Genomic DNA, 12,664 nt, shown 5'->3' with positions numbered 1-12,664 from the left:
TATTAGTGAGGCTGCTATTTATTGCAGTAGCCTCACTAATAACAGGAGGACCCCTCAGGTCATTTTTGTTCATTTCAGTTTCTGAAGTTGCACCATGAAAGATTCTGGCTTTAGGATTAGGCCATAAATGTAACTTCCCATTCTCTTATTTCCCATTCTCTCTTGATTACAAGATAGTATGATTATGAAGTGTTTCATTTCTCCTATGATTCTCACAAGCCCTCCAGTGTACTCATCCAGACACATTTTCCTGACATCCTATCCATAGTCTCTTAATGAGGAGATTTTGTCCCCTATTCTCTCTGTCCATTTAACATGGCAAAGAAACAGGGCAGAAGCCCATATTCCAGTTTGTCCATCTCCAAAGTGAAAGCACTAGACAAAGCATCTGGACCAAAGTGCTTGGCTTTTTCCAAATAACTATCTTAAGGTTTCCTCCCACCCCCAAAAACAGATGACAAAAGAAAAGCAGTCACAAATACTTCCCAGAAATCATGGATCAGCAGCCCACCAATAAGTCACCATCTTGTGTTGTAAAGGCTGTCTGTTCATCAGTTTGGAGGGCAGAAACAATTTACAGGGAACCATTAAAGGAGAGCTATCTTTTAAAGCCTGTTGCAGTGTTGCAACAACCACTTTAAGTTACAGGATGTTAAAAAAACAACTCTTTGGGGCTTTTAGACTAAATTAAAGCTTTCATATCCACAGATGCATACAATACTGAGAGGGAAAAAAGTTCTGGACTAAATTTGTACCTCAGGGTGCACCAAGGTGTCATCAAAAGGCTTTTGCACTGCAGAATTCACCAGTTCTCCTGACACACCTAGTGATAAAAGGTACACTTGTCACCATCAGCATAACAACTTGCATGTAAAGTCAGTAGGTAAGTGGAGAAACAATATATGGGACTGAAGCTTCTCTAGTTTCCAAGGTGAGAAAGACAAAAACAAATAAAAAAAGAAGAGTGTTAGCCTATGCATTGCACTCAGACATCCCCAATAGCTCTGCACATGCAAAACCTCCTGCATTTGCTGCATGCTGGCATCACCTAAGTTTACACTATATCTAGCCTCTACAGAAGAGTGAAGAGGCAAAGAGACAAGTGAACTAGGTAACAGGTTGTTTTGTTTTGGGTTGGGTTTTTTTGGGGTTTTGTTTTGTTTGTTGGGTTTTTCTTAATAATTTGTGAGTGGGGGTGGGGGTGGTAATTCCAGACACAAAAAGAAACTTACTAGCTTGCAGAGAGGAACCCAGTTCTTCATCTTATCTTAATTCTCTTCTGTGTCTTACACATCAGTCTTTGCATCTACAAACACACTCTCCTTCAAACCCTTCTCCTTTTCTCATCTTCGGAACCATTTCTTTCTTCTCTTCTGATATATCCTGTCCATCCCACCCTAGAATGTTCTTTTCTACCTCATGTGCATCTTTTCTACCTCCTGTACATCTTTAGATTCTGACCTCAAAGCTCCTCTTTCCAAATCAGCTTAGATTTGTCCCTGAAACTTCTGAAATGTACACAATTTTCTTGTCACATGCTTTATTCTGTGTCCTCACCTGTAGAAGTAGAAGAGCAGTCTACATAAAAGGCTGGAGCTTCCACAGTCTGCAAGTCTTGCCATTTCGCCTCAGGTCCAACATTCTTATTCTATTGGTTGAAGAAAAAATACTTAGTTTTGACCCATGATCTTTGTATTAGAAGACAGCTATCTTAGCTGTCTGCTGCTCTGCCAAGCTTTTAGTAAAAACTATCAGTCCCAACTTTAGATGCAACTCTGATGCCTAATGAAAATAAATTAAAAAAGTAAATTGGTTTTGATGTTAAGCAAGAGCCATATCTCAGCAGATTAGGATATCAATGAATGAAACAATCTAATAACTTCCTTCCCACCTTGAGATGCTTCCTCTTCCATCTTCAGTTCTTCAAAGGGACCAACTATAGATTCATAACCTTTCACTGAACCACCCAAGCAGAGAAGGTGAAAAGTCATGTGTTTGTCACTGCATGCCTCACTACTCCAGCAGATAAAGAACCTGCAGTCTTCCCAGGAAATTTACATTAGGCTCCACTACACAGACAAACAAACCACCCCACAACAATCTATTAACTGCTATATGTCTCTAGCTTCTCTGTCAGACAGGACAGAACCTGACTGTTGAAGATGGAACACACTGGAAAAAGAGGAGGTTTTGCTGTTTCACAGACACAAACTCATTTTGCCCACACAAAGATGCTGAATAAAGCCCAGAAATCTGGTTAGTTTGCTGTTGACATCCATACAAGAACTAAGACTTCATCTATTAATTTCTTCATTCTGAAAAGTCCACTTATAAGTTAGCATGCACCTAAAACGAATGGCAATATTTCTGGCTAGTTCCGAACACACATTGTCTTTCACCACAACAAACAATTGGCACTGTTAGTACTACTTCTGTGGGAAAAGGTTTGAACCAGAGTACAAAGAGACTAGGAGTCAGAACTAAGTAAAGCGTCTCTAAAAAAAGCTACTCCCTCCCAACCCCCAAAAAACCAAATAAAAAACCCAACTCAACCTAACAATGGCAAGACTCAAAACAAAATGAAGTGTTCGGAATTAACATTTGCTGTAAGTACAGGGCACTAACAGGTCACACAATCATAAGGAAATGATCTCCAGCCCTAAGTTCTAGAGCACTTTGCCTTTGCAAGCTCCAAGCACTGATGTATGGCGTGCATCCAAATAACGTGCACATGACCCAAACCCCTGAACTGGGTTTGGAGTCACACATATCTTGGCCTAAAGTCATGGGTCAGATGCACAAATGGCAGGATACAGCTGTCCAACTATAAATACTTACATGCAAGCTGTTTGGCTAGACTCTTTTTATAATTAAGACATTGAAACAGACAATTCCAGGGTTGGAGTCATTGACCCATTTTCAAGATACACCTTGGTCCAGGTGAATCATATGCTAAAGAACCTGTTGTTATCTCCCCTGTCTACAAAGTGGCCCTAACAAATAGCTCAAAGGCTTATATCTGCCCTTGAAAAGACTGTGTGTGTGTGTGTGTACCCCTTCATCCACTAGCTTACACCTCGACTACAGGCAGTTGGAGTGTAAGGGTCTGAAGTCAATCAGCATGAGCTGACTCAAAATGTCTTCTCCAGTTCCGACATGAATCCCAAATGTCACCTTTTGCCCTAATACTTCACAGTAATATATACACTTTAAAATCTCTCTGTTGGAGAGGAAAGTATTAGATAAAACACAGCATTACCTCCTTCCCCCTGCGGGCAGGCTGGAACAGAAGGGAGCAGTGTGGAAAGAGCCGAGGCCTTGCTCTAAGCTAACAAACAATTCTACAACAGGTTCTTAGTAGAGATAAACAGAGGCAGTAATTTCCATCACCTTGCTGACTGAGTATAAAGCAAAGCAGCAGGTATCTAATCCTGCACTCTTCTCACCAATAGACTGACTGCAATTGTACCTGCCGCTGTTCACAGTGGAAGAGTACACGGATAGAGTCTACTTGTCTCCCACTTAACAAAGAGAACTCAGCTTCCTCCAGTGAGTCTGCCAGATCCCCATCACGGCAGTGGGAATGGATAGGGTTGGTTTGAAAGGCATCCTATAATGACAGCTGAGCCTTTGGAATTGTATTTCCTGAGACTTGCCTCGGTTTAGCCTATGGTTTTGCTGAAGAACTAACTCACAAGAGGCAGAAAATAGCACGAATATGGATTGGGTGGATGAAGGACACAAGAATTCCACACAGCCAGCAAAGGGAAATACAGTGTGATAAGAACACAGTACAAGCAGTATTTGGAAGCTATTTCTGTCTTTCATCATTAATCCAGTTAATAATAACCTTCCAAAGAGGATTGTTAAAAAAGGCCATAACAGCTTAGCTGTTTTAAGGCCAGTCCTTGACCTATTTTAGTTTATTTCAGCTGCTTAATCATTACCTGCTTCGCATTTTCTGTGACCACCACAGCTTCCTGCTGAGGCTCCTGGAGAACAAGTTGCAAGTGTGGTATTTCTGAAACATTCAAACACAAACAATTTGTTTGAAAATTAATACTCTGATTTAGAGAGTAACAGGGTATTCTTCCAGGAGCTTTAGAGAATAGGGCACACAGCTGTTAGTTACACTTATGTAGTGGAGATATATAACACTGTCATTGGTTTGGTTTTTTTATAGGCACTCAAGGGCCACGGTCCAAGTCAAGATTGGTACAAGAACTCAGCTGCTGTTTGACCCAAAATATTTTTACCCTTATATTTCTGTAAACTGGCATATAAACCCCATTTATCATAGGTACGTCACTGTATATGATGAAATGACTGACTTGGTAGATGAGAGGAGAGCAGTGGGTATCATCAAGGCCTTCAGTAAGGCTTTGGCACTCTCTCCCATAAGAGCCTCATAGAGAAGCTGTCGATGTATGGGCTGGATGAACAGACAATGAGGTGGATTGAAAACTGGCTGAATGGCCAGTCAAGAGGGTGGTGATCAGCAGCATGAAGTCTAGTTGGAGGCCAGTAACTTAGCAGTGTACCCCAGGGGTCAATACCGGGTGCGATCCTGTTCAACACCTTCATTAATGATCTGGATGATGGGGCACATCGCACCCTCGGCAAGCTTGCAGATGACACAAAACTGGGAAGAGTTGCTGATACACCAGAGGGTTCTGCTGCCATCCAGAGGGACCTGGACAGGCTGGAGCAATGGGCTGACAGGAACCTCATGAAGTTCAGCAAGGAGAAGTGCAAAGTCCTCCACCTGGCGAGGAACAACCCCATAGCACCAGTTTATGCTGGGGACCACCCAGCTGGAAAGCAGCTTTGCAGAAAAAGCCCTGCGGGTCCTGGCTGACACCAAGCTGACGGGGAGCCAGCAATGTGCCCCTGCCACAAAGAAGGCTCATGGTGTCCTGGGCTGCATTAGGCAAAGTATTCATTTGCCTCTACTCAGCGCTGGTGAGGCCACACCTCGAGTACTGTGTCCAGTTCTGGGCTCCTGAGTACAGGAGAGACATGGACATGCTGGAGAGAGTCCAACAAAGAGCCACTGAAATGATTAAGGGACACGAGTGTCTCTCCTGTGAGGAAAAGCTGAGAGGGCTGGGACTCTTTACCCTAGCGAAGAGAAGGCTCAGGAGCGATCTCATCCATGAGCATAAATACCTGAAGGAAGAGCATAAAGGAGATGGAGCCAAGCCCTTTCCAGTGGTGCCCAGTGACAGGACCAGAGGCAACGGGCACAAACTGAAACATAGGAGGTTCCCTCTGAACATCAGGAAACACTTTTTCCACTGCGGGGGTGACTGAGCACCGACACAGGCTGCCCAGAGAGGTGGTGGAGGCTCCCTCCTTGGAGACATTCAAAAGCCATCTGGATGTGGTCCTAGGCAACTGACTCTGGGTCCCTTCCAACCTCAACCATTATACGATACTCAAGACATACTCAAGACATTTTGATACTCCAAAGGAAAAGATAGGCAAAAAAGTGTCCTGTAACACATCTAGGAAAAAACCAATCATGTTTGAAAGCAATAATTATGGTTATTTAGCTTTCCTGATTAAGTACTACAGGAATAAGCTTCCATTTATATTTGATACCAAAAGGCACCATCTCAGTCTTCTCAATACCTGGGAAGACAGATAACATGTTCATTTCCACGCTGGCTACTTGCCAGTAAATGTCTGTCTTTAAACACTTTGAGGAAGTCTCTGTGTCACAGATCCTGAACCTTCTGAGAGACCTCAATGTCCCTGACATCTGCTGGAAGGGTAACACATTAGAACGCAAGCAATCTATGAGATTTCTGGAGAGCGTCAGAGATAAATTCTTGATACAGGTACTGGATGGGCCAACTAAGAGTGACACACAGCTAGGTCTGCTGTTTATAAGCAGGGAATAACTGGCTGGATATGTGAAAATCAGCAGCAGCCTTAGCTGTTGTGACCATGAAATAGAGGAGTTCAAGATCCTGAGGACAGCGAGGAAGGAGAGTAACAGAGGTACAGATCCCAGACTTCAGGAGACCAGACTTCACCTTATTTGGGGAACTAGTAGGTGGGATCCCATAGCAGACAGCTCTAAAGGGCAAAGTTGCTCAGGAAGGCTGGCACGTTTGTAAAGACAGCACCCTGCAAGTGCAAGGACAATCCATCTCAATACTCAGGAAAACAAGCCAACACATCAGGAGACTGGACTGAGCAAACGGGGAACTCATGACGGAGCTCTGACACAAAGAAATGTATAGGAGATAACAGGGACAGGCTGCAAAGCAGGAATTCAGGAACATTTAACGACAGTGTTAGAAAAGCCAAAAATGACTGGAGTTGAGATTTGCAAGGGATGCCAAGGGTAACAAGAACAGCTTCTACCTCTACATTAGTAGTAAAAGGCTGAACAAGGAATATGTGGGACTGTCACTGAATGAGGTTTATGATTTAGCATTACCTGTGTGCACTGTCACTAAGATACTCTGTACCTTCTTTGTCCCTGTCTTCATCAACAAAGTTTTCCAAGCCTCTGTCCTGAGGATTGAGTCAGCAACTACTTGTGAGAAATCAAGCAATATAAATTTATGAGAACAGATGAGTTGTCTTGCATTCAAGGGTCCTGAGAGAGCTGGCCCGTGTCCTTGCAAGGACAATATAATCAGTGAAAGGTTATGGAAATTGAGGGAAGTCCACTATGACTGGAGAAAGACAAATGGTGTATCCATCTTCAAAAAAAGGCCAAAAAGATGATATGGTAAACTACAAGCCAGTATGCCTCACTTCAGTCCCTCCAGAAATCACAAAGTGAGTCCTCTTGAAGCACATTAGCAGGCACATGGAAGAGGAGGCAGTGACTGAGAAACAGTCAGCATGGATTTACCAAGGTTAAATCATATTTGGACTACCTGATTTCCTTTTATGCATTTGTGGATGAGGAGAGAGCAGCAGATAGCATTTACCTTGACTTTAACAAGGTTTTTGCCAGCGTCTCGCACAATATTTTTGTATCAAAAATAAGAAGTGATGGTCTGGACTGAAGGACAACTCAATGCATAAAAAAATGCTTGGATGATCAGGCTCAGAGAACAGTGGTGAATAGGTCATGCTCTGTCTGGAGGCTAGTAACAAGTGGAACATCACAGAAGTCTATCTGTGACCTCTCCTGTTTAACATCTTTATCTGTGACTGGGAGGTGGCAGAGTCCATACTCAAGTTTGGAGAAAACAACATACTGGGGGAAACAGCTGATAGCCTCACTGGCAGGGCTGCCATTTACAGCAACCTAGACAGGCTAGAAAAATGGGGCAACAGGAACCTCATGAAATTCAACAAGGACAAATGTAAAGTCCCACTCCTGGGAATGCAGGCTGGGGACCAGCTCTGCAAGAAAGGATGAAGAGGATCTGCTAGACATTAGGCTAAACATCAGCCAGCAAGTGTGCCTGTCAGCAAACAAGGTCAACAGCATCCTGGACTGTATGAACAGCAGTCTAGCCAGCAGATTGATCGAAGATATTATCCTCTTCTACTGGGCACTCATTAGACTGCATTTCAAGTACTGCATTCAGTTTTGGATCCCCAATATAGGAAAGACATTGACAAACTGAAGCAAGTTCAGAAGACCACCAAGATGGTCTTGGAGCATTTTCCCTGTGAGAAGACGCTGAGGGAACAAGGCTTTTTTACCCTGCAGAATAGAAGGCTTTGGGGAGACCTAAAAGCAGCCTTCCAACACCTGTGAAGAGGTTATTGAGAACACAGAGCCAGGCTTTTTACAGTGGTGCAAGGTACGAGGACAAAAGACAACATACACATACAGAAACAAAATAGGTTCCAACTGGATGTAATGAAGACCTACCTTTTCTGCCATGAGGACAGTCAAGTGTCATAACAGGCTGCCCAGGGAGGTTGTGCAGTCACCATCATTGGAGGTTTTCAAGACCTGACTAGATACAGGCTTGAGCAACCCGGTCTGATCTCACAGTTGATCCTGCTTCTAGGAAGAAGCTGGACTAAAATCCACCTTCAATCCCTTCCAACGTAAAATTATTCTGTGATTCTATGATTCATCTCAGTTCTAGCTAATTCTATTAGAGACAATGCCTCAACCTTTTAGTATAAAGGCCAGTAAAACAACTTATACAGTGTATTTCTTCCTCAGAAATATCAACTTAGAAGCATTAAAAAAACAGGCCCCATTTTTGTGAGCATGTAACCATCAATGATGATATGAAACATATGTTAATATATATGCAAAACAAAATTCAGGACCAAGTTAAACAGTTCTGTTAGGGATAAGAATTTTTGTACTTTCAGATTCTGAGCATGCAGAGAGGACGTAACATTAACATATGGTATAAGGTTTTCTTTTGTGCCCCTTTAAACTCTTTTCTATATACAATTGCCTATACAAAATGGTGTTTGCCAAGTTAAAGTATTATGTATTTTGAGAAGGCTCAGGTGAATTGTTTTTGTGAATTATAACATCTGGAAAGCAGTCTGTCCGTTTTCTGTGATAATGGCTTTCCTTTATCAATTCATACCATACCGTAGTCTTTTAACAACTTTTTGTTCCACTAAGTGAACTAGGGAAAGCCTTACATCTCATGTTAAATTATCTATACAGTGACTCTGAAAAGCAATCTCTCGCTGTCAATCCAGATGTTTGCTTTCTTTGAAACTGGCTGAACTTCATAGGCTTTTCCTGAAGATGACAGAATCACAGAATCATTTAGGTTGGAAAAGACCCTTAAGATAATCGATTCCAACTGTCAACCTAACTCTTGTCTATTTCCTTAGTGTAGAGGGGAAAGTAGAAAAAGGTAAACTCAATGGTCTCTTATGTAGAGGAGGAGAGACAGTCAATCACTCAAAGAGCTGCTTCAAGGAAAGTTTAAGGAATCCATGTGGCTAGTAAAGAGAGCAACAGATATGCTGGTACAATGCACTGCTAAGCCCATGAAAATTAAAAAAGACTGTACAAAGATTTCAAAAGTGTTTACATTTTTAAAAATTATAGTTAAGTAGTTTGGAAGCATTTGTTGAGGTCTGCTTGAAAAGCATCAGAAATTGCAAAATATAAGGTAACTATATGTAAATCCTTATTTCATTTTACTCAAGTTAGGACTGGAGTACTGTGGGCAGTTTTAGACATCACACTTTAAATAAGACTGACAAATTAGAAACTCATCAGGAGATGAAGAGGAGTAACAAAGTATTTAGAACCTACAGAGGAAGTTTGAAAGATGATGATTTTTTACATGTTTCCATTTAATCTTCTTTTTTTTTTTTTAAGGAATTACATCTCCCAGTGTTTAAAATGTTAAAAAAATGTCAGTAACCAAGTGTTCAACACCCACTGGAAACACAATTACAACAAAAAAGCTTGTTTTGAAGTAAACATGCAGGTAAACATGCATTGGGAAAGACCTTGTAAGTAACATGACAGCGAAGCTCTAAAAGTCACTACATTTTTCAGCTGGAAATCCTTTCAGCAGAGGAAGGACGTGCTTTTTAAGAAAGCTGATGAAAGCCTTCTAGGTACATTTTGGATATACTCAATCTTAACGCAGGGCATGATATCAGATTAAAAGCTGGAGTTCTGTAAGGCCTTTGATATGGTCCCCCCCAACATTCTTGCCACTAAATTGCAGAGATATGGGTTTGATGGATGGACTGTTAGATGGATAAGGAACTGGCTAGATGGCTGCATGCAAAGAGTTATAATCAATGGTTCAGTGTCCAAGTGGAAACCAGTAATAAGTGGTGTCCCTCAAGGGTCCGTACTGGGACCAATACTATTTACTGTCTTCATTCATGACAGACAGTGGGATTGAGTGCGTCCTCTGAAAGCTTTCAGAGGACACCAAGCCGAGTGGTGCAGTTGATTCGCTAGAGGGAAGGGATGCCATCCAGAGGGACCTTGACAAGCTTGAGGACTGGGCCCATGCAGACATCATGAAGTTCAACAAGGCCAAGTGCAAGGTCCTGCACCTGGGCTAGGGCAATCCCCAGTATCAATACAGCCTAGGAGGTGAATGGGTTGAGAGCAGGCCTGAGGAGAAGGACTTGGGGATACTGGTAAATGAAAAATTGGACAGGAGCTGGCAATGTGCGCTTGCAGCCCAGAAAGTCAATCATATCCTGGGCTGCATCAAAAGAAGTGTGGGCAGCAGGTTGAGGGAGACTATTCTCACCCTCTACTCCACTCTCATGAGACCCCACCTGGAGTACTGTGTCCAGTTCTGGGGCCCCCCAGTACAAGACAGACATGGATCTGTTAGAGTGAGTCCAATGATCAGAGGGATAGAACACCTCTCCTATGAAGAAAAGCCGAGAGAGTTGGGGTTGTTGAGCCTGGCGAAGAGAAGGCTCCAGTGAGGCCTTATTGCAGCCTTTCAAGAGGGCTGCTTCTCTTTGGGATTCTAAATGATGTCTTCAATTCCGTTAAAGACCTGCATTTCTGAGTTCATGGAATAAAAAGAGAAAAGGGAGATGTTCTAGGACTGCAGGAATCTGGTTTATTGGTAATTACTCCCCCATGAGGATTCTTATGAAGAGAGTATAACTCTGAATGACAGGAAGCAAAAGGAATCTATTTCTGCAAAAATCAAGACCGCCTATTGCCATAGCACACCATACCCTAAAGTAAAAAACTGTGGGAACCCATCTTTTTACACTACAATTCTGACAGAGTTATATACTCTATATAACTACATGCTACCAGTCTATAGTGCTACCAGTCTACATACATAGACACTTAAAACCAAATTAATTGTCTGTTTTGGTTTTTTTTGTTTTTGTTTTTGTTTTTTTTTTTTAATGTGGCATATGTATGGACCCTTCACTGTTTCAGCAAAAGCTAACAAAAATACCCGCCCCTAGAAGCACCACCTGCAGATTGTCAGCATTTTGTATCAGACAGGAGCTACTACTTCAGTTATATCTTATTTTGTACAATCTAAGATTGTGCGAGTGCACAGCATCTTGGAATACAAAGTTTATTCTACCATCCTTAGGCATAACTGGCATTAATGGAACAAAAAAACCCAATAAACCAAAACTATTCATTGAACTTAATATGCCCTATCACAATGAAGCTAACCTTGGCGCCCTTTTTGGAAAAGCCTGCAATCACATATTACCGCCATCCCTGCCTTCATCCTAGCCTTTTCATGTCTTCTCCATGTTCTTTGCACCTATCACCGTAGATCATACACGCAGGAATATGAAGCACGTGAACCATACAGGTAACAAGTTCTACCCACTCTGCCTCACGGCCAAAACACCAACCATCACTTCATATCACAAGACAACACCATGCAGGCAGGTCTGTGATGCACAGCCCAGTCTTTTTAATAATTCCAGATGGTTTACTTATTTGTTTCTGTCAGTCTGTTCACAGTCTGCGATTCAAATAGCTCCTTTTCCGTTTAGAATTAAATTCTACTTTATCCACTGGAAAGAATTATAGAGTATTTTTGAAGATCTTGGCAATGAAAGCGTAATGAACCAGTAACCATGGACATGTTTATTATCTAAAATTAGGCAAGAATAATTCTTAAATATTTTAAGAATATTAAAATAGGTAAGATAATCATACCACCTTCAGTCTTCTGTCTTTCCAAGTTTTCTGTGGGTAGCAGTGAAGTCCCATTCTGATCTTCCTGATCTATTGTTTTTTCTTGTGAGGTCGTTTCATCCTGTTTAAACATAGGACGGAGGGGAGAAATATAAATTTCAATACAGTTTATACTACACGTTAGGCTTCGATCTTTCAGTTAACCTTTTAAGAAATCAATTGGCAACTTTTAAATTACTCAAATTGACTCCTATGTCTTCCCAGGCTTCCATACTCATAACATTCTGCCCATCAGCTGAGAGAATGCATAAGAGCCTTCCTCAAGCAATACATCATAAAAAAGGAATTCCAAACATTTCATTCAGTTTCAGTTCCCCAACATATGGGAAAATTTCAGGAAACTCATGAAAAGATCATACCTGTTTCTTCAGTTCAGAGACCTGCACTACTGACTGGGATTTCAGCTCATTCTGACAACAGACAAGTTCTTCAGATTTCTGTACAAGTTCATCTAATGGAGAGGAAAAAAGGGAGTTAAGGTGTGTTCTTGCCCTTTTTGCTGAAATATATCCAGTTTACACATATACACAATAGCATATGAGATCCCTTATCTCTCAGTTACTGCTTCAGTTTTGGGCCGTAAAGGAGCTGGAAGAAAATCAATTTGAAATAATAGCTTGAGGCAAGATCAATGTTATTAGTTCTAATACAAACCTACAGAGAAAATGGTACAGTTTGCTTTCCTTGGTTGTTTTACTTTCTTTTACTTTATAATTTCAGTAGAAATTCAAATTCTGAAGAACGTGGCACATCTAAAAAGAACTTATATAAGTTGATGGAAAAAATCCAACAAGTTATTAAAATTAATTAAAAAAAAAATGCATCTGGCTCAAGAAATCCATAAGCCTCAAGAGATTCTAGGCTGGGACAGTACACAAGGAAAGCACTATATATGCTGCCCTACTCTTATGCTCCTCCTCTTGCAATTGGCTTTGGTCACTGCCAAAGACAGAAAGGTGGGATCGCGCTGGAGGGACCTTTAGTTTGAGAGAGTACAACCACTCCTATGTTCCTATGCAATTAGGAATT

At 41.6% G+C, this 12,664-nt stretch overlaps 1 protein-coding gene across 10 annotated transcripts in view; it reads right to left on the bottom strand.

Moving 5' to 3' along the window:
• GOLGB1 (golgin B1) overlaps window positions 1–12,664 on the bottom strand; it is a 60,901-nt gene that overhangs the window by 29,862 nt on the left and 18,375 nt on the right. For 9 of the 10 annotated variants that reach the window (XM_087767132.1, XM_087767124.1, XM_087767131.1 and 6 more), the window contains 5 exons: window positions 11,995–12,086; window positions 11,597–11,696; window positions 3,948–4,021; window positions 1,558–1,648; window positions 756–823 (listed from right to left, as the gene is read on the bottom strand). In XM_087767132.1, the coding sequence (XP_087623258.1) occupies window positions 756–823; window positions 1,558–1,648; window positions 3,948–4,021; window positions 11,597–11,696; window positions 11,995–12,086 (425 nt within the window). The remainder of the gene's footprint in view (window positions 1–755; window positions 824–1,557; window positions 1,649–3,947; window positions 4,022–11,596; window positions 11,697–11,994; window positions 12,087–12,664) is intronic. The other variant, XM_087767126.1, reaches the window with a different exon arrangement.

The sequence above is a fragment of the Nipponia nippon genome, unplaced genomic scaffold (assembly GCF_047370975.1).
Source record: "Nipponia nippon isolate SJK-2023a ecotype South Korea unplaced genomic scaffold, ASM4737097v1 scaffold_3, whole genome shotgun sequence".
In the NCBI taxonomy this organism is placed as follows: domain Eukaryota; kingdom Metazoa; phylum Chordata; class Aves; order Pelecaniformes; family Threskiornithidae; genus Nipponia; species Nipponia nippon.
The sequence above is the reverse complement of the archived record's forward strand: the minus strand, read 5'-3'. Positions and strand labels throughout refer to the sequence as shown.